The 27,280-nt window shown below is 50.7% G+C and overlaps 1 protein-coding gene across 2 annotated transcripts; it reads right to left on the bottom strand.

Annotated features, from left to right (window-relative positions):
* On the bottom strand, positions 10,636–26,316 carry KRT80 (keratin 80). 2 transcript variants are annotated; one of them, XM_021379138.1, is made up of 10 exons: positions 26,026–26,316; positions 25,530–25,865; positions 21,856–22,070; positions 16,710–16,770; positions 15,652–15,747; positions 13,502–13,666; positions 12,876–13,001; positions 12,559–12,779; positions 12,131–12,186; positions 10,636–12,044 (listed from the first exon to the last, which is right to left on the bottom strand). In XM_021379138.1, the coding sequence occupies exons 1-10, from the start codon at positions 26,170–26,172 to the stop codon at positions 11,839–11,841; spliced, it is 1,629 nt and encodes a 542-aa protein (XP_021234813.1). In that variant the 5' UTR covers positions 26,173–26,316; the 3' UTR covers positions 10,636–11,838. The 2 variants fall into 2 exon arrangements, with proteins under 2 accessions (XP_021234813.1, XP_021234814.1); XM_021379139.1 differs by having other exon boundaries at positions 25,530–26,314.

The raw sequence follows: 27,280 nt of genomic DNA, 5'->3' as shown, positions 1-27,280 counted from the left end.
GTCTGCCTGCCCCGGTCGCTCTCTTGGCTTCAGAGCAGTATTTGCATGGAGGGGAGACATGAGTGTGTGGGTGTGGGGGCTACTTGTTCCCAATCATCCCTACCTATGCCTGTCACCCCTGTTTTAGGAGTGCCAAAGTCACTCCTGGCCTTTCTGTTCCTGCCTTCTGTGGTTATCTGGTGTATTTGGCTACTGCTGCTTATCAATGCGGTCCTGTGAAGTCAGGGAAGCTCCCCCCCCCCCGGTGTCTGAGAACCGAAGGAAGCACTGCTCTGCAGGGCTGCTGCAGACACCTTGCTGGCTCTCAGGAGGCTTGCTCTGGCTCCACTGAATGTTGCAGGTTTGTTGATGCAGGTTGGTATTGTGCATTAGAGGAATAAAGGCCGGTTGTGAAACGCAGATCCACATCTGAAACTGGATTTAGATCTCACCCCAGACTAAACAAATCTAAACAAATGTGATTCTGCAAGGCTTCTTAGATGATAAACCCTGAGAACGGGGGCAGTTATGTACATATGCATTAGACGTGTCTGTTCTGCTCTGCAGAAAGCAGCTGTTCACTGTGGATGTGTAAGGATCTTGTATCTTTGTATTTTTTCCTTACAGGGTAGGATTTAACACAAGAATAAGGGATGTTGTCAGCCTTGGTTCTGACCATTTGCAGCAAATGTGAAGCAGAGGAAGGGAGGAGAGTAGTGGGAGTTGGATCTGAGCTGCCGCAGCAAGTTGAGCAACTGCTTTAGTAGAGCCATACACAGGGGTAGGGTTAACCTATGGAGTATCTACTAATACCTCTGGTTAGATGGCACATATTCTGCATCTGCTAGGATTGCTTTTTGGTAAGGGGAAACGTTTCTCTCACTTCAACTTAGCAGCTGGAAATGTGAAGGACGCACAATGCTGCCAAGGAAGATTCGCTCTAAGCTGACTTGGGGCCTTTCTGTCCTTTTTTTGACCTAACAGCCAGGACAGCCCCAAGCATTCCCTTTCCCTTGCTGCCAGGCCACATCTCTCCTCAGCCTTCCAGTATAGTGTTGGTATTGCTGATTGCTGCAGCCCATGCAGACAAGTGATGGGGTTCAGCTTTTAAACTCCAAAGTGGTGAAGAGAGGAGACCCCTATGGGCTTCATGTCCTCCCTCCCTTCCAAGCAGCGATTGGTAAGCAGGTTTTGCAGTGGATATCGGTGTTTCTGTAGCAGCTTCTGTGAAGCATTATGCTTATCTGAATTGCTCTCTGCTCAGTGTTCTGGAGAAACAAGAGGACAGTGAGAGCATTAGGTGAGCACAGACGCAGCTGGGTGGGATCTGTAAGTGATCCAAGACTCCTGTGTCAAAACATCCCCACCCCATTCCTTGCATGGCTGGGATGGTTTGCAAAAAGCTCTGACTTCTCAGTAAATGGTGGAGATGTTGGCACAAAAGCAGCTCTCAGAGGGGCCTACTCCAGCTCCAGTGAGCTCTGCAGGGAGCCAGGCCTGCTGTGCTGCTGTAGTCAAGGCTCGCTGAGATTTTTGCTTGTTCCTCTTGGGTTTAAGCTGGCACAGAAGGGACAGATGCCAGTGCCTGTTATTAGCTGCGTAAATCAGGAGCAAGGTGATAAGAGTAACTAGACTGAAGTTATGCTTAACCTGCCAGCTCTGCTGCTTGCAGACAGAAGCCTCTTCAGTGAGGTTTCAGGATGGTCCCAACAACTCTGTCCTGTTAGTGATGTCCATTACCTCCCATAAGTTGACTTCAGAATGGAGCTGTGACTCTAGCAGGGTTTCGTAAAGCTCAGGAGCATCATGGGTCTTCCCATGCTAGCACTGCCCCTTCCTTGTGCAGCTGGAGGGCCTGGATGGACAGGCACAGCCAGACAGCCATGATGAAGAAGTGGGGTCTCTCTGGGCTGGAGTGGCAATGGGGTTGGAATGGGTCACCCCACTGTAGGTAGGGGAGATTGAAATGCTGACCCTTCCCTGAACTGCAGGAGATGCAGCCGAGAGGCAGCTCCAGTTGTGAACTCGGCTTTTTCCCAGCGCAGCGGGCTGGGGCTCTGCTGCAGTCAAGGCTTGGTTTATGCATTCAAGGCCATGGTCCTGAGTTATGTCTTACTCTACTTACGGTCTCAGCAAGGACTGAGAAGCACTGAGCAAGCCTGAGGTTCATGTTTCTCATTTTATGAAGCTTCGGTCCTCCCAGCCGCTGAATCTTCTTCCTTGGTCTCCCTGGGATCCCCCAGGACCTTGTGAAGTGGAGGGCTCTTCTCCAGGTCCTTTTGGCATTGCTGCCCTAGATAATGCGTGTTGTATAATCTGCAGAGCACGCTCCAGTTACAAATGTGGGCGAATCCTCTGGGGAGAAGTGAATTCAGCGCTCAGGTCAGAACACGTCCCGTAGGTGTTTGCTGTTGTGAGTATGAGCTGGCTGCCCGGGAAGCTGCCAGCGGGGCATGGACAGAGGCTTCTGTTCATCGGAGTCAGGGGACTGCACAGTGCCCTGGTGGGCTCAAAACTGGATGGAGAAAGCACTGGCATGAAGGCTGAATAGCTTGTGTGACCCCAGCTCTGGTCTGGCTGTTGAGAGGGGAAAACATGCTGTCTGTTCTGAAGTGTCTGATTTCTGAGCAAATCCAAGGCTAAATGTGTGAATTTCAGAGCTTTTTAGTGCCTTGCAGTCCACAGTTCTAAAAGAAAAAGACCTTTTGCATTGGATCCTCCTTGTCTAGTTTATAAATCTTCAGTACCAGTTTGTGAGTGTTTTTCTGTGGGCAGGCTGTGTCTTCGGTTTGAGCCATCAGGGGAGCAGCGGTTCCACCGTGTTCCTGTGATGTCAAAAACTGGGACTTGATCTCACCTGGTGGGAGAGCTGGCACTGGGCAGGGGAACTGGTGACACTGGCTTCAGTGGAGCTAAGCAGGTTTCTAGCCAGTGAAATGCTAAGGGAATGCTGGATTTATACCTTGAGGCCAATGAGACAAGGGAGGCATAAACCCAGAGTGGTGCAGGACCAAACTGGTGTGATTCTGCTTCTTGCCTTGTGCTTCTCACCCCTGTAATGCATGCAGAAAGTTCCAAAGCTCCCGGTGGGCAAGGAACAGGCTCTCCAGGGCAGTGGGCATGGCTCCAAGCTGCTGGAGCCCAGGGAACGTTGGGACATTGCTCTCAGACATAGGGTTTGATTGGTCCTGTGTAGGGCCAGGGCTTGGATTTGGTGGTCCCCTTGTTCCCTTCCAACTCGGGATGTTCTGTGATTTGTTTGGTGTTGCTTGTGGTGTCATTCAGCCCTGCTGCCCTTACCCTGCACATGGGAGCAGGCAGATTGCGTTGGATATATTCAGGTATGCTGAAAGAGCTGGAAACCAGAACCCAGGTGCTCTCTATTCCCTTGAGGTGCGAGCCCTTCCCTGCATGTTGGTTGGGGCAGCTCAAGGGGGCATGTGTTTGCTGGGTGGCTGAAGCTGCTGCCTTGCCCTGGGACACCACCAGGGTGGTAATACTTGAGATGAGGTTTGGGGCACTCTCAGAGTCAATTTCGGTGCTGTAGAGTGAGGGAAAGCTGGGCATGTGGGCAACAGGGAGCTGGGCAGCGTGCAGCCAGGTTTGCCAATGCTGAAAATTGATCGGATGCATTCTCATGAGCATAACTCCAGCCTGATGTCACCAGCCACCCTTTGCAGGAGGAGGCTGGATCCTGAACGAGCCCAGCAGAGGGACCTCCATGCAGAGGGGCTGCCTGGCCCCGCACATCCTGACCCGCTCCCAGCGTTCCCAGCCCTGTTTGCTTCCTGCGTCAGAGCCCTGGGTGAGTCACAGCTGGGATTCCTCAGCTCTGAAGTGGTTCCTTCTCCTTTCTTTCCCCCCCCTTTTCTCCTCCCCAGGTGCTGAGCTTTTTTTCCAAAGCCTTGAATTAAAGGGTGTGTCTACGAAATCTCGCAAACACACGCAGGCCCCAGCAGGAATGAGTGAGCACCGTTCCCATTATGTTATGAATACCTGGCCGATTGCCACGGGGATGGTGCCAGGCTGAGCAGCCAATCTCCAGCACTTAGACCTGCTGAGCTCTGGGGTTTTGCTCCTCTCGCTAAGTCACTGCTTTGCAGAGATGGACAGTTTTAATCTCTTCTCAGCAACAGCCATGTTTTTGTACTTGCTTGGCCTGCTGTGATATCCCAGTTCCCACGGTTCGCTTCTTCCCAGGGTAACGTGCAGGTAGGGGTGGAGAGTTGAGCAGGCAGCTCCGGACTGCCCGTCCTGCTGCATGACTCATCTCGGCCAACGTGCAATCTCAAATACTTTCTGTTACCCTGCCCTACGCACTGGGCACTGCCCCAGCTCACCCAGGCCCCTCCATGCATCTCAGCTCAATCTGCTGTATCAGGATTGGAGGCTGCCTGCTGTATCTGTGTGTTGCAGACATTTGTCTGGCTGGGAGGGAGCACAGCTGGGCGGTCGGGGCCCAAACCTCTGGCATTTACCAATACGTGCTGTGTGTGTGGCTCCTTGCACTGCTCAAAAGCCCTGTGAACACCTGAGTGTTTCTAATGAGGATTTTTGAGGAGTGTGAGGTGTTTGAATGCTTATAGTAGAGAAGGGGCAGTAGCTGAGACTTTGCATGACCTCCCAAGCAGAGAAAAAACTGAACTCCAGGCACAAGCTCTGGTTGCTGATGTCTGCAAAGTCCCAAGGGTGCTGGTCGTCCTGTTGGTAGTGCCTGCTTGCCCAGCTGAGCCACCAACACAAGTCTGCAGCAGGGCTCCTTGGCTGAAAGCTGCCTTAAAGACCTGGCTACCATCTGTGCTTGGAGCATGTGAATCCTGGTACAAACAGGGCCTGGTCTGAGCTGCAACGTCTCCATCTCAAACACTGATGTGACCTTCTTTCTGTTTTCCCTTGTTTGCACAGCCACCAGCTCACACGCATCTGCCTGTGGCATTGTGACTGTGCTCTGGACAAGCTCACCTTTCCAAGCCTCAGAGCTAACCTTCCATGCTGGAAAGAGGAATGTCCTCCAATCTGCTGAGACCTGCTGGAGGCTAGCACAGCCACAGACCATAGACCACAGTCCACACACCCCTCCTGCCAGCTTGGGGTTGTCTTGTTTGTGTCCCCAGCTTTGGGAAGAGCTACTGCTTCTCCCAGTGCCCTTTTGCTTCTTACCCTGGGTTCCCACAGGCTCCCACTGCCAGCAGGTGATGTTTTTGCTCTGTAACATAGATGGTGTGTGTGTACAGTGGGGAGAGTAGGTCAGGAGGTGCTGGGAAATGAGCAGCACCGTCGTTTGGATTTGTGCCTTCCAGGGAACTAAACGTTGCCCTTCCCTACACACTGACCCCCATGTCGGGGCTCAGTCCTCCTGGAGGGCTGTGCAGGATTACATATGGGCAAACACCAAATGGCCACCCCAATTTCCATTTTATTTCAGTAAGGCTTCTCCCAGACCTGTGACGGCCTTGTGGAAACGCAGCTATTTGGGCTGGGTGGGGAGTGCATTGAAGCAGCAGCTGCTGTGAGTCCCTGGCATGCCTGGAGGTGGAGGTGTGGGACCTGTTGGCACTCCCACCCCCGTAAGCCCAAGGGCAGTGAGCTGACACAACTCTCCTGGAATCTGTCCCGCTCTAACCAGGATTGTTGGCAGGCGGGTACCGAATCTTGGCAGCACAACAAGAGAACTCTGGTTTCTCTGAAATTCCTGGGCTCGTTTGGTCAGGGTGCTGGCATGCGGAGCGAGGGCAGAGTTGGCACGTGCGTGGCTGCAGCAGAGCAGTGGGGCCTGGGGATGGACTGAGGGCTGGCAGCTCAGGGTCTCTCCTGCATCCCTCCCAGCTGGTAGCAGCTTGGGTCTGGATGGGGTTTTAAAAATTTCGTAATCTTATCATTAATCTCTAAGTGATGGTCCAACCTTGTCCTTCGTTTCTCCTCTCAGGATTGAGATGGTGAGGTGCCATACCAGGACTGGGAGCCACTGGCCTAGCAGGCTGTCAGCCCCATCACACCAGTTCTGGCAGTGCTGGGAATCCCACCAGTGACAGGGAAATGCGTGGAGCTCCCTCCGGCTCCTGTTCCCCTGAACCAAAGGTAGGCTGAGGGCATCCCAAAGCTGCAGCTCCCTTAGCAGGTTTGCACAGGCATTGCTGTCTCCCAGCCACTATTTGGGAGGTAGAGACCCTAGGGCTGCCCTGTGCTCATGAGGGGGAGGAGAAGGAAAGGAAGCAGCCAGGCTGGCTGCGGGACAGAACGAGAGGTTTTTCACATGTCTGGGATGGTGAATGACTGGAAATAGTTGGAAGGAAGGTGGGATTTGTGGGATGCAAGGACTGTGTTGGGGCAGCCCTCCTTTGCAGCAGTCAAACTGAGCTCGTTCTTGAGAAGTCTGAAGGGCTGCAGGAGAGGAAAGGCCCAACCAGCTGCTGTGCCTCATGGTGGATTCACGCGTGGCAGAATTCCCCTGTCTTGTGCCAGTTTGGACCAAGGCTACACAGACTTTGTCTCCTTGCCCAGCTGCAGGTAGAGCTTGGCACACCTGCCTGAGGAGGCAGGGTGTGGGCAGGGGAGGGTGGGCCTTGGCAAACTGGGCATGGTTCAGGTGTTTGCCTTCTTCCTGGATTGGCCACGGAGAGAAGAACTTGACCTTATTTGGTCAAAAAAAGCCCGTGCCGGCTGTGCTCCTCCCTGTGAAGAGACACGTGGAGAAGTGTGGATGGGCTGATGGGGGTCAGGCGTGTTTTCCTCCACCCTCCCCTGCTCTCCCCTCCCTACTCCAGATGCCCTGGAGACAATTATGGCGTGTGCTTTGCAGCCAAATGTGGCTGATTCTTGGGGCTTGCAAAGAGGCTGCCTCCTCCAGTGGGTGCTGCTGGTTTTGTGTGCCCCCAAGAGCCAGGGGGGTGATGGATGGGCACAAAATATTGCCTGTGATCAGGGCTGAGTATTTCATCTGGCTTGGGTATCTGGGAAGATGGTCGTGATGGCTCAAATCGCTGCCTCTTTGCTGGTTAAATCTCTTTCCTGCTTGTTTAACTGCCTGCTGTATGTTTTAGGCTGGAGTATCTGGTTAGGGAAACTATAGTAGAGCACTGCCTCCCCCCCCCCCCCAAAAAAAAAGCCAAATACAACACAAAAAGCCTCAATCCTGTCTTAGGTTGCAAAAAAAAGATGCATTGGAGAAACTGAGGTTCAGTCCAAGATCATACAGAAGAAGGTATCGCAGCTCTTCTCTTTGCACAGGACCGAGTGAGCTCCTTTTCCCAGCAGCTGAGTTCCACCCCTGGCAATGACTGTGCTGATGGCAGGCTGGGAGGTGAGCCTGGATGAATCTGTCTTTGTCCCCTTATCTTGCACCCTGTCTCTTGGAGTTGCTCCAGACCTGAGCTGGAGCCAGGTGGAGCAGCCATGGGTGAAGTGGGATGGGCAGATGAAAGTGGGCTGGAGATTGGAGGGGGCCTAGCGTAGGTGCAGTGGGGGGGACCTACTGCAGTGGGCCGTCGTTTCTCCACCCCAGGAATGTGTTTCCATCTGAATTCCCACACGTTTAGCATCATGGAAAGTGTGGAAGGCTTTGCCATCCCTCTGGTACGAAGCATGAACCTCGCTTGCACTGATTTCCCTCGTCTAAGTTTACTTGCACCTCTGAGCCTGGCTGCTTGGTGTTCTGCATTGAGGCCAGGTCTGTGATCTGCTTAATTGGAGCCTCATAGGCTCTTTCTGCTTCTCCTGAAGGAGCGTGGCTGAATCTGGAGGGGACAGAGATGTGTGAGAAGAACCAGCTGCACATGGGAGCCTGGTTCCTGCAGAGCAGCTGGGCTGAAGGTTGCCCTTCCAATGGAAAGCTTGCTTTAACCCTTTATAAAGTTATTTTATTGATTACTGGCAAGCTTTAGCACCTTGGCAGACCTCAGTGGCTCAGTTTCCCTTCATAGCCTCTGTGATATCCTTACAAAATGTCCAGGGAGAGATACTGACCACGCTTTGTACTGTTTCTTGCTACCTGAGAGCTGTTTTCCCTCTCCTGGGAGGCTGGGCTTGCTGGAAGGAAGGAAGGAGAGGGTTGTTTGGCTGTTGCAGTGCTTGGAAGCCTCCAAGTGTGTTGGAAGCTCTTGCAATGGTATCACCTGCCCAGGAGAGGGAGCCTGGAGCTCACACTTGGGTGCTCCTCAGCCCGGCAGGCAGTGGCTCAGGCATGCAGCACCTTTAGATGTGGTCTGGGGCTCAGGCACTACCAGTTTGGAAAGCAGCAGAGGAGCCCTTGTTGCTTCCCTCTGTCTGCTCTGGCTTGTCTCCTGGACTCTGTCCCAGTTGCTGTTGTGCAGATGCAGATATTTGCCTGCTGATCCTCCCCGCCAGAGTCTGCACCACCAGCACTGGCTCTGCCCCTGCTTTCAGCATGTGGGTTTATCGATCCCTGGGTTTTGCCCCTGGGCTTTGTCCCACAACTGGGCCACATCCTGGACATCTGATGTCTCTTTTCCTGGTGCTAGAGTAGATGCTTCGATCTTTGGCTCCATGCAGAGTTTGAGATCATCTTTGGAAAGCCTCTTGCTGTTGAAAGTGGTATGGCTTTACCTGGATGTGGCTGTGCTTTGGATTGTGCACACAGCTGGCTAGCTAATGAGGTTGAGCTTGCCTTTTTTTTCACAAATCTCCTCAGTGGCAGCTAAATCTGGAGGCCACGGTGTTGGCTGCTGTGCTAGCTCAGATTTATTCCCCCTTTTCGGGCTGTCTGCTGCCACTCTAAAGGGAATTGTGAGATCCTGAGTTGATGGTACTGCCCTGTATTCCTGCAGTACTCAAGAGTTGTGTTGCCCTTCAGTGGGGAAAAAAGCTACAGAACTTCCCCATGGAATTTAACAGCTGCTTTTGGGGTGTGGGCCATTTCTCTGCTGTAACAGGAATTAGCCCTAAGGAAGGGACCAGTCCTTTAGATAAAATCAGCACTGAAGGGATAGTATGGAGGGGAAGGACTGGTGGATGCATAGATAGGGGTGTCCCAAAGGTATGGGGCCATCTAGGGCATAGCTCAGCTCCCATCAATGGAGTACAGAAGTTATTCTGCTGTTAAAATCACTGCCTCAGTGCTCTGTAGCTTGATATCACTTTTCCCGTTGTCAGGGGGAAACTGAGGCACGTAGCGGTGAGGTGACGAGATGGTAAGCTGGGTTTGTCCTAACAGCCACCCCTTTTCTCTGGGTCCTGGAGCAGCGAGCTGAATCCAGTAGTCCTGCTTCCAGCCCGATGCTCTGGCCACAGGGTTCTTTCCCAATCTCCTGGGCAGTGGAGAGCTCAGAAACAGCAAAAAAGAAGGAGGGGGAAAAAAAAAAAAAAAGGAGAGGAAAAACCCACCACCCAGAAATATGAAAGGGAGAGAAACCAGGTACAAACACTCCTCGTATGGGACTGAGCTGCTGCTGAGCTCCTGCCCTCCCCAGCCTTGCTATGAGTGCGGTCCTAAACACTCCACCCTCCAGTTCCCTTGCATTGGGAGCCCCAAACACCCTTCTGTTCAGGTTTCACTCTGAACAACGCCGGCTCTGTCTCCTTCCAGCCGTGCTCGCCATGCCTCAGCCCCACCCTGCCTTCCCAGGGCCCTGGGCTGCTCAGAGCCCTCATTCATTCCTCTCCTGGGCTCTGTGCACCTTTGGTGTTGCACGGCCTCACACAAACCCTGCATTGTTCCTTCTCCTGGAAGGGCTGTGCTGGGTCCTGCCTCCAGGGGAAGCTCTGTGCTCAAGTTCCATCTCCTCCTGAGCTGGCAAGCTCAGCTCACCCATGGCTCCCCCCTTTGCCACCCCTGCCAGTCTGAGAGATTAAGAGCCCTCGCCTGTGCCATCAGCAGATTTAACAACTGGGAGCTCTAGCTCTTGGCCTGGAGCGTCCTCCCTTCCTCTCCTATGCCGACCCTGGAAGCACAGCAGTTCTTTTTGGCAGGCAGCAAAGGGCAGAGTAGAAATGTTCCCCATCTCAGGTCTCCTCACACCTCTGGGGGCTTGTCTGTTGTGGATCTCCCATGTAAGCCACAGAATCATAGAATGGTTGGGTTGGAGGGGACCTTGGAGATTACCCAGTTCCAACCCCTTTGCTGTTGGCATGTCCCACCCCTCCATCAGCTCCTCAGGGCCCCATCCATGGCCTAGAGCACTTCCAGGGATGAGGCATCCACAGTTTCTCTGAGCAGCAGTGCCAGGGCCACACTGCCCTCAGCTGTATATGTTCTTGAGCAAGGAGCAGCAAGAAAACCACTGTGCTCTGAAAGGGTACCTCTGAAATGAGGGGCTGCATGGAATTGTGGTTACCCAGCGTAGACCTAGGCCCCAGTCGTGCCAAAGTTCTTCTTTGCAGACGTGCAGGGGGAATGAGCAAGGGGAAGCTCAGAGCAGGGTCAGGGGAGCAGCTTGGTGCCCCTTGTGGAAACACGTCATGTCCTGAGAATGCTGTGTGCCCAGTGGGAAGCTCCCCAAAATTGTGGCTCTGTATCTGCCCCTCTAGTTCCATGCTCCTCTCCCTGGGGATCTGGACCAAGCAAATTGTCTGGGAAGCAATTTCAGCTTCGTTTGGCTGCGAGGGGTTAGCCAGAGTCCTCAACCCAGGCAGCTGAGGAAGGAATTGCAATTTCAGGCGGGTTGTGGAAGAAGTGCAGAGAAAACGAGTAATACAATGCTGTGCATGTGTCATTCAGTACTTTATTATAACAGCCATAACCCTGGAGAGCAGGTGTTTTGGTTACATAGATGCTGCAGTCGTTGTCTACGCTACAGAAACACGAAAATGCTGCGATGCACTCAATGGAGATGCACCGTGAGACTGTTAACAGCTCCTGTGAACTCAGGTGGGGCTGCATGGCAGTGACTGAGGTCAGGGCTCTGCCTCATAAAGGAAAATACTGCAGGGCTCTGCCTGTGTCAGTGTGTGCAAGAGGGACACAGCAATGCGTGTACTGAGGCCAGGACTGCAGCTATAGAGTTGGCCACAGGAGCTTTGGTGCAATGCAGCTGGAGTGCATGAGCTGTGGTCAGCCAGGTAAGGTAAAAGCCACTACAGAAGTTCAATAAATACAAAGACAAGTCCTGCTTGTTTTAGTTAGATGGGAACCAGAGGCTATCCCCTTTCTAGGACCTAGCACCATTGCATTTGAAGTCTGGAGTGCCTTTAGGTGCAACAGGCAGAGGTGATAGAAAGAGATGACTTATCAAAATAAAAGCTGAAGGAGTTTGAGCTTTAGTGGCTTGGGAAAGAACGAGGGGCAACCCAAATGGCAGAAAAATTGGTTAAATACTCTGAAGTAGGCAAGGGTTCCCCAGTAGAGCCAGCACATTTGTCAGCAGACATGCAAATCCAGATGTCGCAGATTCACCTGGCTCAGGTTGGTCGCCCACATCTCCCCCAGCTCTGCTTGGAAGGCTTGGAGCTGCCTTCCATTGTAAGCCACATCAGTGAGCACCTCTCAGACATGCACAGAACAGAGACAGATCAGAAAGAATGGTTTTGTAATACTGGTAAAATGGTTGGGCTGATGGCTACTGTGTTAAGAGCTTGTGTAATAATACTCTCCCCTCCTGCCAAGGTTCCTATAGATAGATCTCAACGGTTATGAATGCAAATCCTCCCTGGAAACAGACCTAGAGAGGAAGAAGATGTCAGTGTGGGTACTGGAATAAGAGAGGTTCTAAACCCCTGGGTTGGTTTCTGCTTGTAACTGGTAACAGAGATGTTAACTGGGATGCTGTGAAGATAAAAGGGACAGCCTGGAGTGGATTCTCATCCTTCAGCCCTTGGACGTTGGCTTGAGTTCAGGAGAAAGTGCCGTGGCCTCGTTTGCCTACAGGTGCCAGTGGGTCTGGTTTGTACTGTGGGGCTCCATTTCTCCTAGGAGCATTCTTCTGTGGGCAGGGGGCTGAGCTTTGGCCGAGCATTGCAGGTGTAGGGATCTGCTTCAGGTGTTGCCAGGTTGTCGCTGTGGCTTCTGGAGAGCAGAGTCTTTGTGCTGCCTCCGTTCAGCTTCATCTCACCGTTGACATTGGCTGTTCCCCTGGCAAACAGCTTGGAGTTCCTTAAGGTGCTGGCAGAAACTTCTGGAGCAGGGGGAGATGAGAGAGGGTGAGCTTAGAAATGTTTTATTTATGCTATTTCACCAAGTTGTGTGAATAAAACCACTTACGGTGCTTTGGTCTGGAGTGGACGGAGCTGATGACTGTGGGTATTGGTGACTCCATGCTGTGAAGATAAGGAGAGAATGTGAAGATGTGTGTTAATATCTGCAGATCCAGAAAGGCATGGGGGGGCTGCAGTTTGGCCCGTGAGAGCTGGGCTGCATGGGCAGAGCTAAGTGCATGGTTGGGTTGGGAAAGCTAACTCAACAGCATGTGGGCATAGCATCGTTAGAGAAGTGCTGGTGCTTTTCACTCCAAAGAGTTTAAGGAAAAGTTCAAAGCAAGAAACAGGGCTGAGCTGTATGGGGACTTCTGGGATTTGCTCTTCCTTTGATCAGTCCTTCAATACCAGCCTCAATGCATGGGTTGTCTGCTTTCTCCCTAGGTGTTTGCGTGCATCCCTCCCACTGCTTAGGCGCAGAGATGCCCACCTCACCTGCTTTCCTCTCCTTCCACCAGCTTCCTGTAAGTGAGGATCTCCAAGTCCAGGGCCAGCTTGATGTTCATCAGCTCCTGATACTCTTTCACTAGGTGAGCCATATCCTCCTTGCTCTTTTGTAGGGCTTCTTCTAGCTTGACCAGTTTGGCTTTGGCATCCTTGAGGGCTGTCTCACCATGCTCTCCTGCTTCTTTGATATTCTCCTCTAAGTACAGGCACTGGTGTTGCAAGGGGAGAGAAAGCAGCAGAGGTGTTAGGTGTGTTGTAGTTTCAGATCTGCCTGTCAGAGCTTTGTCACCCACCCCAAGACGCACCTGGCTTTTTTGGGACACAATGCAGGACCTGAGCTTCTGGATTTGGATGTTCAGGTCTGCAATCTCCCGTCGGCTGTCAAGGAGGTGACCCCCGTAGGTGGCTGACTGGCTGTTCCCTTCATTCAGCTGCAGGGAAGATGGAAGAGTGGGTTATCTCTTGCTTCTCTGCTGTAGCAAAGGAATCTAGGAGGTTTCCCACTGCCCCTGGGGAGAAACGCCTAAACAGGGAGAAATAGCTGGTATGTGGAAAGATTTAGGGCTCGTTCTTATATTGCCTTCTGGCTGTAGCTGTGCCAGGCATGGGACGCACTGTCCATTGGTGTTCACCACGTTCTTGCTTGCTCTGTTTGGAGGAGGCACCAGAGGAAGATCATTTGCACCGTAAGTGGGCCAAGTTACCACTAGGTAATGACCTTGCCTTCCTCAGCTGGCGGTGTGGACAGCCTAGGGCTGTGAAACTCCTGATTTACACACGTGAGTTAGAAGGGATTGATCTGGGTTAGCACCCTGTCCCTCCTTGCATTCCCAGGTGTAGTTTGTCTCTCCACATCTTGCTGAGTCCTGTAGTTTCTCTGTCCCTCTGCTCTCCCTCCTCTCCCCAGTACCGATCAGATAAGGAGACATACCTTTCTCCTGGTAAGTGCTTCAGCCTCCTCCCAGCTCCGAAGAGCCAGGGCTTCGTACTGAGCCCTCACTTCTTCCACAATTCTGCTCAGGTCAAGCTTGCACGTGTTGTCAATTCCCAGTACAACAGAAATGTCCTTAATTTCTGTCAGCAGCTCCTCGAGTTCCTGAATAGCAAAGAGAGAACGGAGATATCAAGTGTTGAACAAAGCTACTTGCCACGAGAGAGCTGAACTCTGGCAGATCTGATACGCTGAGCCAGGCAAAGTATCTTTCTGGTATGCAGTGTGTAGATGGGGAGACTTCGTAGGTTTTCGTTCTGAAGCTGGTATTTTTTCCCCTTGCATCCAGGCTCAGGCTATGGCATGAGTTTGGGACCTTTGGGTAGAATCTGTTACATCTCCAACAAAATGGTGTATTGGCACCGCATCAAAAGCAGGTTAATTGAACTACTGATGATGCTTCGGTATCTACTCATGTTCAGATGGTGGGCATATCTGTGCAGGGCAAGAAATAGGGCGTTGTGAATGGTTCTGCAGCTGGTGCTCTCAGGAAGATGACTTTACTCAGCTCTGCTTCAGTATCTACAGAGGCAGGGGCTGCCACTTCTGTTGTTACAGTCTGCTTTGTGTCTAGGAAGATAAGGGAGAATGAAGACCCTTCTCTGAACACATCCATCATCAGCAGAGCTGCTTCTGTATGCTGGAGAAACTCAAACCAGCCCTGGGGAGTGAGAAACAGGCACGCACAAGCTGCACTATCACTGACCCACGTATTTACTCTCGATAGCTGACTCGGTCACAGTTTTAGAAAAAAAGGAGTCAGACAATGATGAATGCAGTGAACCTAAAAGAGACCCTTAACCTATGCCTGTAAACTGCTCTGCTGGGTAGTTTGTATCCTGACAAGACAGGACTTGATGCCTCGCACCAAGCAGCTACTGTACACCTTCACTTGGCAGCTCCCCCAGCCTCAGACTGTTCCTGCAAGGGCTTGCTCTTATCGGTGTCCCTGCAGTTTCTTCTGATTTGCACCAGCGTGAATGGGAACAGCATACGACGCTCCCCATCTCTGCTTTCATCTCAGTGTTTTTTGTTCTTCCCTTTTGTGCAGCGGCCTCTAATCTCTTAGAGAAACATCTGTACGCCTTGTTTGCTTTCTCTTCCCCTGACTGGGAAACAAAGGACACCCTGATGTGGCGATTCATGAATAAAGGAAGGTACCCCACCGATCTTTCAGAGAATGGCATGATCAGAGCATTTTTTCCTCGCTGTTATTTAATCCTTGTGCTTCCTTGTTAACCTTTGAGCATGGCAGTAGCTATATGAGAAAATTCATGTGTATTGCAAGTACTCTGCTAAAAAGAAAAGGGAAAAATGAAAAAGAGGATCGGGGCTGGGGTTTTCTTCTGATTCATACTGACATGCTATGAGTGAATCTGTCATGCAGTTTTCCCTGCATTTTCCCCTCTGCTGGGTATATGGGCCTGTGCGTTGGCATCAGTCAAAGCAACAGGTGCAGGTGAGAAAACGACTGATATGAAAACCAGAATAGAGGGGAGAGGGAGAGAGGTGGGAGGTAATTTCTTTGCATGGAGGATGGGTGAAGAAATAGTGCAGGCTGCTGCTAAGAACAGCAACGTGGGACCTAGAAGAAATCAGCCCAAGAGGAAAATGGCAGCACCCTGGTATCCTGGGTAGGATCTGATATCCCACTGCTCCTGAGAACTGCTCTGCACCAGGAGTGATCATTTAGGAGAAAGTAAGGCCTCATGGTTGGATGTGTTCTAACACAGTTCTGTCAGTGTGCAGGTCATTCTGCTTCTCCCTGCCTCAGTTTCCCCACAAAGGATAGTAGCATTCTTCCGCCAAGCGTTCTAATTGTTTGTATTGGTAGAATTCTGACAAATCATTAGTGTTCCCCAGATACTGCCGAGCCTGCTTGGTAGCATTTTACAGGCTCTGAGTAAGTGGCTGAAATCACATCGCTGTGTTTAAGCTGCATCCTTCCTCCCTTTGCTTAAATCATCTCATTTTGGTGCAAATTGGGACCAAAGCCCTCTGTATTGGAGCTATCTGCAAAAAGGCCTTGTTTGTTTGTTTGTTTTTGCCTTGCTTGTGTGCCAAGGCCACCCTCCCTGCTGCATTTCTACCTGCTCGTAGATGGTTTTCTTCAGGTCCATCAGCTCTTGGAGCCCGCTGAGTTTCACCTCCAGCTCCGTTCTATGCAAGGTACTGGCATCTAAATCCTGCAAGAGGTGCATTAATGAACAGTTTGAGTGTATTAATGAAGAATTCGGGAAGTCCTTGCTGCTGCCCCCTCGCCCTGCCTGGCACTCATGGAACTGCTCTCAGGCTCTGTGAGCAGGGAAGCTCCTCTGTGATTTCAGCCCTGCACTTTTTGTTTCAGTGGCCGTTGGTTTTTTCTCTTCTTTTTTTTTCCCTTAGGTGAGAGCTTAGGTGGAAGTCTCAAATGGAAGGGTGGAGAAGGAAACGGGCAGGGCTGGTCCGTACCCACTCATCTTTTGTTCACCACAGAAAGCAGGGGTTATTGGAAACTGATGCTGTCCACAGAAGTCACCAGAACTGCCCCTACTGGCTGAAGACTGCGTCAGGGAAAACATGCAATTAGCCATAATGATCATTTGCGGAGAACATTTCCTCTGCCTAATAATATCCTGCATTCCTACACCTTGGATTATTTTTTTAATATAAAGACTGAGCACAAAGCCTTCCATCGGAGCTGATATTCAAGTGCAGCTCCTTCTGGGACGGGATGTTTGAGCAGGGTGTGGCCACACAATGTTTTGTGGAAACAAAAGCAAACACATTTATCAATTTCCAGCCTTTCCCAACCTGTGCTGTTGTTCGGAGAGAATGCACACCAAGGAGGAGAGGCATTGCCTTGGAGGGTCCTGGGGTGCAGTGTGGTTGGGGTCAGGCTCCTGCCACAAGCTGGGGGGCTTTTCTGTAACCACAAGTGGTCCAGATTCCCTTAAACTCTCCCTGTTGAAATGGTGACCTTGTTCACCATGCTGCTGTCTTCCTCAAGACCTTACTACCCTAAAAAACCTCTGTGGTATGAGGGCTCTCATGCTCCTGGGCAGCTCTGGGCTGTCCTGGCTGAGCCTGGACTGCTCTCCCATGCTGTTCTGTGAGTGCAGGGCTTGTGTACAGACCGTGCAGATGCAAAGCTCCTCTTCTCACTGACCTTCTTGAGCTCCATGAAGGTGTATTCCATGCCACTGCAGAGGCGAATCTCATCCTCGTATCTAAGGAGAGGGGGGAAAAAAAGCAGTGAGAAATTGCTCAAGCCAGTCAGATGCTTAAGGTTGTCTTGCTGGCCCCCCCAGAAAAGCATCGGCATTTAGGCTTTCTGCTTTTACTGTCTTGTCCCACCTCCTTCATGTACTCTCCCCTAGACAGAAGGGGTGAGATATCTTAGGTGTGAGCACCTAGAAAAGAGAGACAGTAACAAGCTGCTCCATGCTAACACCATTAGCACCTTCAGACTGAAAAACCCCAGAGTACAGAGCAGGTAGCTTTAATACTAATTTAGTTTGAGTGCTAAGCAACCTTAGCTTAGAGAGGTGAGAGACAGAGAGAGCAGGCACTATAAATTGAGGTACGGTGAACTGTTCTTGGTGAATTGTTCTCTGAAACCCAGATTCTCACCCCAGCCTTCCTCTTTTTTTCCTCTTTCAGGTGTCCTCAGCATTTGGTTTCCAGTGTCTGAGAGAATTCTCAAAGGAGGAAGCTTTGGATTGTATAAAATCCGGAAAAAAAAAACAAACCAACCATAAAATAGACTGGCATCATAGCCTATCTTAAACGTAAGGATGATTTGTGAAGGAACAGAGGACATGGCAAAACATTTCATGGAAAACAGTGCCCACAGAGCAGAAGGTAACAAAAACCAGATGGAACAGGGCGGAGTGCTAATATCCAGCAAAGGAACCAACCCTGCAGGTGTTTAGAAACAGGTTTGATAAGGACTAGGACAGCAAAGACTTGGTCCAGGGGCAAACACGTTTCCTGAAGGTTGGCAACAGAGCCAGGAGGATAGCTTAGGGAATACACCAGCCCTTTGGGACACAAGGTCTCTTCTGGGCCACATCTGTGACCAGCAGATTGGTTGATTTGCTGCGAAGGAGGCCAGGAATGTTACATGATGGGTACAGGGCATGCTATAGGAGTGCTGGTTCTGCTGAGGATGGAGGAGGGGGTTCTCTCAGAGAAGCCCTGGCTTCCCTGGTCTTCCGTGGCACCTCCAGTTCCTCTTATCCAGATGTGCTCAGAGCGTTTCCAGGCTGGGAATTAAATCTTTGAGTGCTACTTATAGACGTCACCAAATTGGTATGGGGAAGGCTGAGACGTTTAGGAATGAGGTGAAATGGCATCTCCTAACAGAGAGATGATAATGAAATCAGGAATGGCAGCCATTCCATGGGCAGATAGGGATGGGGCAAGGAGGAATAGCTTTAAACTAAAAGAGGGGAGGGGAGAATTCATTACTCAGAAAAGGGTGAGGCCCTGACACTGCTGCCCAGAGAAGTGGGGATGCCCCATCCCTGGAAGGGCTCAAGGCCATGGATGGGGCCTTGGGCAGCTGATGGAGGTTGGGGAGCAGCCCAGGGCAGGGAGTGGGGCTGGAGGGGAGGAGGGAGCATTTGGGGTCCCTTCCAACCCAGGCCACTCTGTGATTCTGTGATTGATTCTGTTCTTTGGCAGTCACATACACATCACTCCAGTTAGAAGGAAGCCTTCTCTGCTGTTGAACAGATCTTTACCAGAAAGAGGGGGCTGTGCCTAGGGGCAGAAAGAAGAAAAAGTATTGGGAACGCAGCATGGGAGATCGCTTTGCAGGGCAAAAGGGATCCGTCCTGTCCAGGAGCTGATTTGGAACGTCAAAAACATCTCCCTTGAGCTGTTGCCTTCTCCATGGAGGGGACAGTGAGGGCACAGAAGGATCTGACTGTCACAGGTTCTACAGCTGGGCACTTCTGAGGTTCCCCCTAGGTACCCCATGGTGTTAAACTCACCCTCTCTTTGCCTGTTCTTATAAGGCTAGGCAGCGTGGCTAACAAGATTTACCTGTCTGGTTTTTCTGCTCTATAGCTGGAATGTTAGCTGTGTTGTCAGTAACTATGTACCAAGCTTAATTACAGCCTGCCACTCTTCCTTCATCCTCATTGCATTTTAGCCCAATCCCAGTCTGTCCCAGCCTGCTGAAGCAGCTTCAACGCATTGCCGGGCGCTGACATAATCTCCCATGTGGAGCAAACAACGCTCCTGACTGAAAGGGAGCAGGCCAAGCCAGCCCGACACGCTCACCGCATGGCTCCGGAGGGACCTGGCAGCCAGGAGGTGACTCACATGGAGATGGAGCCTTCTACAAACACATCACAGCATTTATCTCCTTCAAGGTAATCCTCAAGCAATCGTGCATAGAGGTATAAATCCATCCTATCTCACTTTAGCCACACTTAAGATGGGCGTCTGGTCGCCTTGGGCTCCTTCTGGAGTCAGTGGAACAAAATCAGAGTTGAGCTGAATCTCAGGCAGGCTACGTTCCCCTCTGGATGTTCCTTCAAGGCTACCTTAGGGTAAAGATACAGGGGAGGGATAGATCTGAGCCCAGCAGCATGGAACTAAGTCAGTGTGTGTCTTGCAGAGCAAGAAAACAGGGTAGGGAGCAGCTGAAAACCATCTGTAAAGGTGGAAGGTGCAGGAGTGCTGACTGAGTGTTCAGGGGGAAAACCCGATTATCACAAACTCTGGCTTTCAGAACTGGCCCCTCTGAAGGCTGTTAACTCCATGTTTTCCTGTGGTGTTTCTCCAGTCCCACCCCAGAGTTGCTCAGCACATGCAAAAATTCTGTGCCTTCTCATTCAAATGGGTTTTTGCATGTGCAAATCACGCGTGGGGAGCTGAAGCAAACTCTAGGCAGTCACCCCTACTTGAGCATGTTTCAGTTTTGGCATGATTTCCTAAAGAAGCGTGGTTTGAGTCCCAGTTCAGACTCTGTCCTCTCTCCATCCTCCTGTCTGTGAAACCATGACAACAGACAGCAACACTGCTCAAAGGCAACCTAAGGAGGTTGGAAGAAGTGGAAGCATCCCAGCTAGCTAAGTCTCCTGTGTGTTTTTTGCAAAGCTGTCCCTGAATAGAGGAAAAAAAAGACAAATTAGAGTCTTTCTGAGGATGCTGACAGACAGATTTCACGTGTGAGCTGTTGGGCAGCAGCCTGCTTGCCTCGCCACCGTATGCACAGTGCTCTATGGAATGCCACAGCAGGGACAAGTGGATACCCAGTTAAAATTGGTAGCGGAGTTCCTACCTTCTGCTCCTCCCAAAATATTTCCCCTGGGAAAATAAACCTCCACAGTAGCTGGAAACCTCCAAATGTGCATGGATTAGGGAGCCCATTTACTCCAGGAAAAAAAAAACAGCTGGGCAGAGGCAGCCTTCTTGACTTGCAGGACTCAGCAGAGCTGGAGTGGGTTAGCATGGGGCTGGAGCACTGCCCTGGGAAGTTCAGCAGAAGCAGCAGAGCTCTCCCCAGGGATTACCAATGTCTGAGGGCTGCACGGTGGGTTGTCGCTGTCACAGAAATCCACCTGGATTTCTGCTGCCTGATAATACTGCATATGTTTACATGCTGTGTCCTTATCCCCTGTGTGCCGGATGGGACGTGGGCCCTGTCCCTTGAAGTAGTTGTAATTTCTGAATTTCTAGCAGTGTAGCTTCTCTGCCTTGTCTGCCCTTTAGTCCAACTAGGTTGAAACTGTCCAGGATCAAACATAAGGGGGAAATACACAGACAGCCTGTTTGTTTAAGTACCTCTATCCTTAAGAAATCAGGTTGGGAAATAATAATATTAAGTGCCAGACAAGAGCAATTAGTAAGTTAATGTGAGTACAAATAGGAGTATAAAGTGAGTGGCTGATCTGAAGTCTCTCCACCAGCCAGCCCATTCTCCTGACTGTCATGGAATAAGCCAAGGAGGTCTTCTGTAACTACAGAGCCGTTGCTTCCTGAGGATATGCAAGGAAGAGCAGGAGCTCCAGAGGGGTATGAAGGTCTTAAACCTTTGGGGATAGGGAGTAAATGGTAAATCCCTATAGTGCCTTTGATCCAAGTTCAGGGTTGCTATCTGTCAGCAAAGCAAGCATCAGTGATTCCAGGTCTTTAAGTGAAACCAACATCTCAAAGCAGGGATGCTCGCCACGAGGCGAGTGCCTCAGTTCTAGAAGGAGGCTGAGCATAAATGTCTTCAGCATAAGGTCAGGAACCAAACTCCCTAGTTCCTTGTCCCACTCTGCCACCAGCTCACTCCGTGAGCTCGAGTAAATGTAACTGCTGCCCTGTTCCATCTGTCCATAAGGTCCTTCTGGATACCTTTAAGGAGGTATCAGTCCTTCCCCTGATCTGCAGATGTGTTGAGCAGCTGGCTTTAATCAAAGCCTGCAAGGATCACTAAGATCCTTGGGCTAAGCTCTCTGGAGAAGGGTGCTGTCATTATTTACACATCACAACATGCATCAGGAAGAGGTGTGGGCTGTTATTTCAGATGTCTATCAATATCAGCAGAGGGGTTGGCCCTTAGCTTTGTTGTTCTGTTTTGACAGTGCCCACAGGTGGGTCCTCCTCACTGCAAATCAGCATGGAAGAAACAGAGATCCTGTACAGGCACATGGGTGTAACTGGAAGGGAAAGTATCTAATTGTGGATTCATCTGTGTGGTATGCAAATAACGCCGATAATAAGAAAAGCATTGTCTTCTTAAATGAGCCGTGGTGCATCTCAGATGTTATCTGAGGATCTCAAAGCTGTTGACAAAAGCAGCAATAAGCCCTCTGCAGCCAGTCCTCTCCAACTGTCATCTGCCTCAATAAGTTCTATCTAGAGGTTTTCTTGGTGAGAATTTGACTTTTTGGTGATAGCAGAACTTCGCTTTAATTTCTAGGGAGGAGAAGCAGGAAAAGAGAGGAAGTTTGTTAATGCTAAGGGGCCTAGATCCATAGGTGGGTCTAGGGAGAAAGCTTTGGTTTGTGATAACAGTGTGGTGAAAAACTAATTCTTTGTTTTGGTGGCTATCATTCCTGGTCGTATTGCTTCCTGTGTTCTGATCTCACATGCCCTCATACTTTGCTTTCTGTAGGTTACTTTCATCTCTAGTTAGGAAGAGGCTAGGAAGCCAACTTCTCAAACACGCTGTCTTCTTTTTCCTCTGAGAATAGCAGCTTGGCTGCTTTCAATCAGTGCCACACTGCTCCTTGACCCATAGCTTAACCAGCACCTTGCAAACATCCCCCCCCCCCCATCCCATACATCAAGCCATGCTGGACACCTACTTGCTTCGGAAGCTATCCATGGTGCTCAGGACCTCCGTCAACTCCGACTCGAGATTCTCCTGCTCGTAGTTGAGTGCCTGCATCTCTTGATTCATTTTGCTCATGTACTGATCGTAGATGGCCTTCATGTCTGATTCAGAGTGGGAATTGTCTTGATCCTTCAGGAAGTTCCACCGTGTCGTCAGGATCTTGTTCTGTTGCTCCAAGCACTGGACCTGCCAAAGAGATTGCGGAGAGCTCAGTGATTTCGAGAGCACAGCTGACTGCCTCTGGTCTGGAAACCTCTGCAGCAGTGAAATGCTGCTGGGCTTAGCTGAGATCTCTGGGTAAGAGCAAGAAATCTCCTAAAGATCTAGGGCTGGGGAAGAATATAGGGACTACAGAGGTTTTATGCATTTCATGCTGCTTAATTTCTTAATGAAGCATGCTCACGTGAAAATGAATGAGCATCTCTTAATAAGTCACTGGAAAATAAGGGTTGATCTATGGTGGTCTCCTTTGCCTCCAAACATATTGAAATAAAGGCTGAAAATCCACCACGGCTCATGCCTGTGGTGAATGGAATTCTGGTTTACTGCCTCAGAGTGACACAAACAAAAATAACCCCTCTCAAAGCTGTAGGATTACACCGTGGTGAAGTCTGAGCAATGAATCAGAGTCTTGGTTTGTATTGCAAAGCAGTGTAGACAAGAACTATGGGAACTGTAGAGAATAACTGAAATAATTAGGCTCCATGTGAGGTCTCCGTGCGCCTATCTGCTAAGAGAGGATACGTTGCATTCTCATCCACCCACTATTCAAATCTGGCACTCTTCTTTCCTAATGCTCGCCATCTGAACACTAACGCTGAGTGTTCAACAGTTTTCACGTTCAAAGCTCTTGACTAACGTTAATTAATTATTTAATTGTTACCTCTCCCGTCTCATTGCGCTGTGAACAAAACCAAACTCCCTTTGTCACGTTTTGGCTGTGAGCTCCGAGCTGTTGGTTGCCTTAACTCTGTCATGGAGATGATTCAATGCTGATATGAGTTCATCTGTGCTACGAGGAAGATGCAGCTTCACCGATACCCTGTATGGTGAGAAGTGGGGTACAGGAGCTGTCAGGCCTCCATCTCCTCCTTGGGCTTCAGCTTCGGCCACGAAAGCAGCAGTGAATCAAAGAGTCAGAGTGCCCAGCTCTGAGCACTGCACATACACACCAGGGAAGAGACAGCATCGTTCCCAAAAGCTTCTCGTCTGAGCAGAGGGCAGCCAAGCAAAGCAGAAGTGCTCAGATGCTCACAGCTGGTTGTGAGCAGAAGGGGTGTGAGCATTAAGGTCTTCCAGGTCTTGCTGTTAGAGACCTACTCCTTTCTTCCTTACAACGTAACACATGTCCACAGACATGAAGTTGGCAGCACAGTTTGGTAACTGGCTGCTTTGTCCTGGCGCAAAAACAGCATCACGCTGCGTGTGCGCATGTGTGAGGCCAAGCACCTCAGTGGCATGAGGAAGTGGCCTCTGGGGCTACCAGGAGCCAATTGGGCCATTTGTTCTCTCCATCTGAGGCATCTTCGGGATTGCATCCTTCAGCGGGCCTGTGGTCAGTGGGGCTGGAATGAAGCTGTGGGGTTGGATGTAGAGAACAGCCTCTCATTTTATGGCCGCTTCCCCATTCACTGCTAGAATAGTAAACGTTTGCACTGGCTGCTGTTCCCAGTCTCTCTCTGACCCTCAAATGAAGTTTTGGTTTCTGACTTTGCTCCTGATGGTTTGTTGCTCTTTTTTCCTGTACCTCAACCTCCAGTTTCTACCCTGTTCCCAAACCATATCCACCCACTGGGCTGAATTGCTTTCATCCTGCCTTCTTACACAGCATCCTCTTCAGCAGAAATCCTTTGCGAAGTCATGGAACGTGAGCTTTGTAGCAGAAGAATAACCCAGATCGAGCCTAATTTCCTGGAAGAATAAATGCAGAAGTGACCAAAGCTTGGACCCTGGAGGCCTCTGCATCTGAGCTGCTCAGGGTGAAGGCAGAGCTTCAGGCAGGGATTCCACCACTCGGCTGTTGACTGTCTCCCACTTGCATGTATCTAGATCAAATGGAAAGGCAACGCTGGCAGATCTGGAACAGCCTGCTGGAAACCCATCAGCAGCAAACTCCTGCAGTTATTGTTGTCAATTATCCTAGGAATTAGCTGCTCGGGCTTCAGACCATCTGAATTCCTGATTAAAAAGACAAGTTCTCTGCGACGAGGAAGTGTCATTAACTTTCTTCTGGAATGAAGGCCCGAGGCAGGTGGCTGAAATTTCCCACTTGCCTTATGTACCACTTGAAGCTGCAGCCTTCAAAGCTAACTGCAGAAGCTGCAGGTGCTGAAGTCAAAGCCACTTAACTAAGGAGGGTTATTTCTATCTTTTGTCCATCAGGCCCTGTAATGCACACTTATCAGCAGGTCACCATGTTGGGTTTATCAGGAAATCTAGAGGCTGTCACTTCTTCCATCTCCATTTGTGTGGAACAGGCTGGTGCCTGTGGTCAGGCTCACGTACATTCTGTCACTGTGTGGTCTTCTCCCATCTCCCCTGCCCCCATCCTTTCACCCGAAGTCTGGTTTCTGAACAGGGTTTGGTACACACACACCCCCCAACCTCATGGTGTGGGTGGTTGAAGGACCAGGGCTGCAGCACATACAACACATCACTCTCCAGGTGATTTCCAAACCACTTGTTCTCCAAATTCAGGCCAAGATCAGTGCTTAGGAAAGCAGAGCTGCAGAGGCTGCTGTGCTCCTCTGTGTAGGGTCAGCCCCTGGTGCTGCCATGCACTGTTGGCATATGGAGGTGTGGTGGGTGCACAGCTCTTCCTTGAGATGGATACTGGGGGAGATGGGTCCCCACCCTCCTCCTTGCCAGTGCGAGCTCTGGTCCTTTTAGAAGGTGACTTAGAGAAAATAGTACTAAAAAAAAATAAATAAATCCCAAGCTGTAGTAGCTTGGCATTGAGCGCCAGTATTGTAGACTGCAGTGAAGCAATCCTAGGAGATTACCATCTGTTTACAGAGCACCAGGGCTTTGCAGAAACCTGCCTTGGCTGGATGAGTTGTTTTCCTTTGAGAAAAATCTTCTGCCTTCTCATGGCTCTTAAGAGATGAAAGCGACACTTTCTTGGCTGAGCGTGCAACCCCTCGTAGTGCAAACCGCAGAGGAGGGAGGTGGGTGGGGGGTCTCCCTCGCCCACCATGCAGCTACAGAGGTGAATTTTCAGCTGTCTCTTTGCAGCCAGGGAGGAATTTGAGCAGCCACTGTAGCCAGCCTTACTGCCCATGGCTCGGTCCATTGCAGGACCAAGGCCTGCTCCATCCAGCACCATCCTTTGGCCATGTCCCTGCTGCTGAGGCAGGAAGGTCTCTGTCCCTGCTGTGCTGCCCAGGGACCCAGGGTGACCAGCACAGCACAGCAGAGGCACGGGCTGCCCGGTGCTGCTGACCACAGCTGCGGCCCAGCTTCACTTAGAGGTGATGGTAGCCCTTGTGCTAAGAGATAGCGCTGAAGGAATATCTAATTGGGTAATTGGTCTCACATTCAGAGCCTGGCAGTGGTTCTCTGAAGGCCTTCGTGAGCCTCATGACAGTGTCTGTGTCTGCTTCCCCACCACCACCCCCATCCCTGCACCGCAGCAGCTCCCCGTACCTTCTCAATCAGGGTCACGAACTGGTTGTTGAGCAGCTTGATGTCCTCCTTCTCCTGCTCCCGCACAGCCTGGAAGTCGGTGTCAATGTCGAGATGCACAGGAGGCAGGAACGTGCCGTTGATGGAGAGGTAAGAGGAGCTCTGGTACCCACCATCTCCATGGAGGGCCCCACAGCTGGGGCTGGTCACACTGCTGGGACTGCAGCGGCCCAGGCGCTCCGGGGACGTGCCAGCTGCTCTCCCTCGGCTCATCCTCCCCGATGCCTCCCAGGAGCAGAGGGAACCACTGCTGAAGGCTTTGCAGGGGTTAGTCATGCTCAGCTCGTGGCTCTGCAGCTTTAGGGGAGGAGAAAAGAGGTAGGGAAAGAAAAAAAAAAAAAAGAAGTTTTCTCGCTGCTGCTGCCTCAAAGGGAAGGAGAGCAGTGGCACGCTGAGCAGCTTGGGCGGCTAATTCCTGTCTCCTCAGCTCGTGGGTTGGCTAATAAATTACAAGCACCTGTTCTCCTATGTTCATTAAACGGAGGAGGGTGTAACCGTTGATGTAATCCAGATCAACCTGTTGGCTTCTTTTTTTTTTTTCTTCTCCCTCTCTCTGTACCCTCCTTTCTTCAGGAGCTTGTTTGTGTGGTGAGGGCATAGGCATTCACAGCAAAAACAAATCACTCCCAGGTAATTCGCTGGGCCCTGAGCAGCTGCTTTCCTCATCCTTAAATGGTGAAGAAAGCAAGCAAAGGTGCTGGGCTGCAACCGTACACCTGGGTCATGGAGCCTGGGCTCAGCCCTCTCGGGTTTCCAGCCAGAGGAATTGTGGCTTTTTTTTTTTTTTTTTTTGTAGTGGAGTGAAGGAGCTGAGGAAATCATAAAGGAATGGTCTGAGTTTGCTAAGGGTGGGGGTTTGGGGAATGCGTCTTGAGCTCATTGCAGTTAGAGGTGCTCATGGTCTTCCATGGACCACGCAGAAGCTTCTGATGTTCTGAGTGTTTGGGGATGGTGGGTGTGCTTTTGGGACCCCTCTGTGCAGGGGGGTGAGAGTCCTTGAGGTTATTCGGTCTGACAGAAACGCAGACATTCAAAATCTCCAGACACCGAATTGGATCCCAGAAGTGCCCATGTCCCTCTTTGGCACCCGTGTGTCCCAAAAGCCCTTTAAAAGCAAACTCTGGAGACACCAAAAACCACTCTCTTTTAATAAATTCTAGCCTGCCAAGGTGGCACGCCCTGAAGTACTTGTTTGGACCTAGGAATAAACCAGTGTTGGACACTGCTCTCTTGAAAGGGTTTTCCTGCTTTAACTCAGTTTCTCGTGTGAAAAATGGGGCTAGAACACCTACTTCTGCTTCCTTTGCTTTATTAACATTATGATGCTTTCAGAAAAGGGGATGGTCTTCTCTGGCCCAAAGGTGGAATTTTCATTCTGTGGGAAAGCTGCTGCTTTACGCTCCGGTTCTGCCCCGCGTTGGAAGGAGAGCTGGGAATTTCCCCACCGAGTGAAGTGGGAGAAAGCTTGGGTCTGTCACAGACCTGCTCCAACAAGAACCGTGCCTGATGGGGGTGTAGTTTCGGTCTTGTAGAGGACTTCATAAAGAAGCTGACCCATTCCAGTAGGATTTAACCTTTCTTCAAGCACAGTTTTAATATTTGGCCAAGAACAACGTCCTTTCCCAGTGGTGCATCCATCTGACCTTTCCTCGGATGACCCATTTGAATATTGAGTCCCTCACTCGTTGGATTCTTGTCAAAACATCCCAGCT

This window comes from Numida meleagris, chromosome 32 (genome assembly GCF_002078875.1).
Source record: "Numida meleagris isolate 19003 breed g44 Domestic line chromosome 32, NumMel1.0, whole genome shotgun sequence".
Classification (NCBI taxonomy): domain Eukaryota; kingdom Metazoa; phylum Chordata; class Aves; order Galliformes; family Numididae; genus Numida; species Numida meleagris.
This window is presented reverse-complemented; position numbering and strand designations above follow the sequence as displayed.

Coding starts and splice junctions, on each gene's coding strand:
- KRT80 (XM_021379138.1), bottom strand. CDS start 26,172: ATGCCTATGCCCTCACCACACAAACAAGCTCCTGAAGAAAGGAGGGTA. Junction 25,866..26,025: donor TAATGAACATAGGAGAACAG/GTGCTTGTAATT, acceptor CCTCCCCTAAAG/CTGCAGAGCCACGAGCTGAG. Junction 12,780..12,875: donor TTGTGTCCCAAAAAAGCCAG/GTGCGTCTTGGG, acceptor TTGCAACACCAG/TGCCTGTACTTAGAGGAGAA.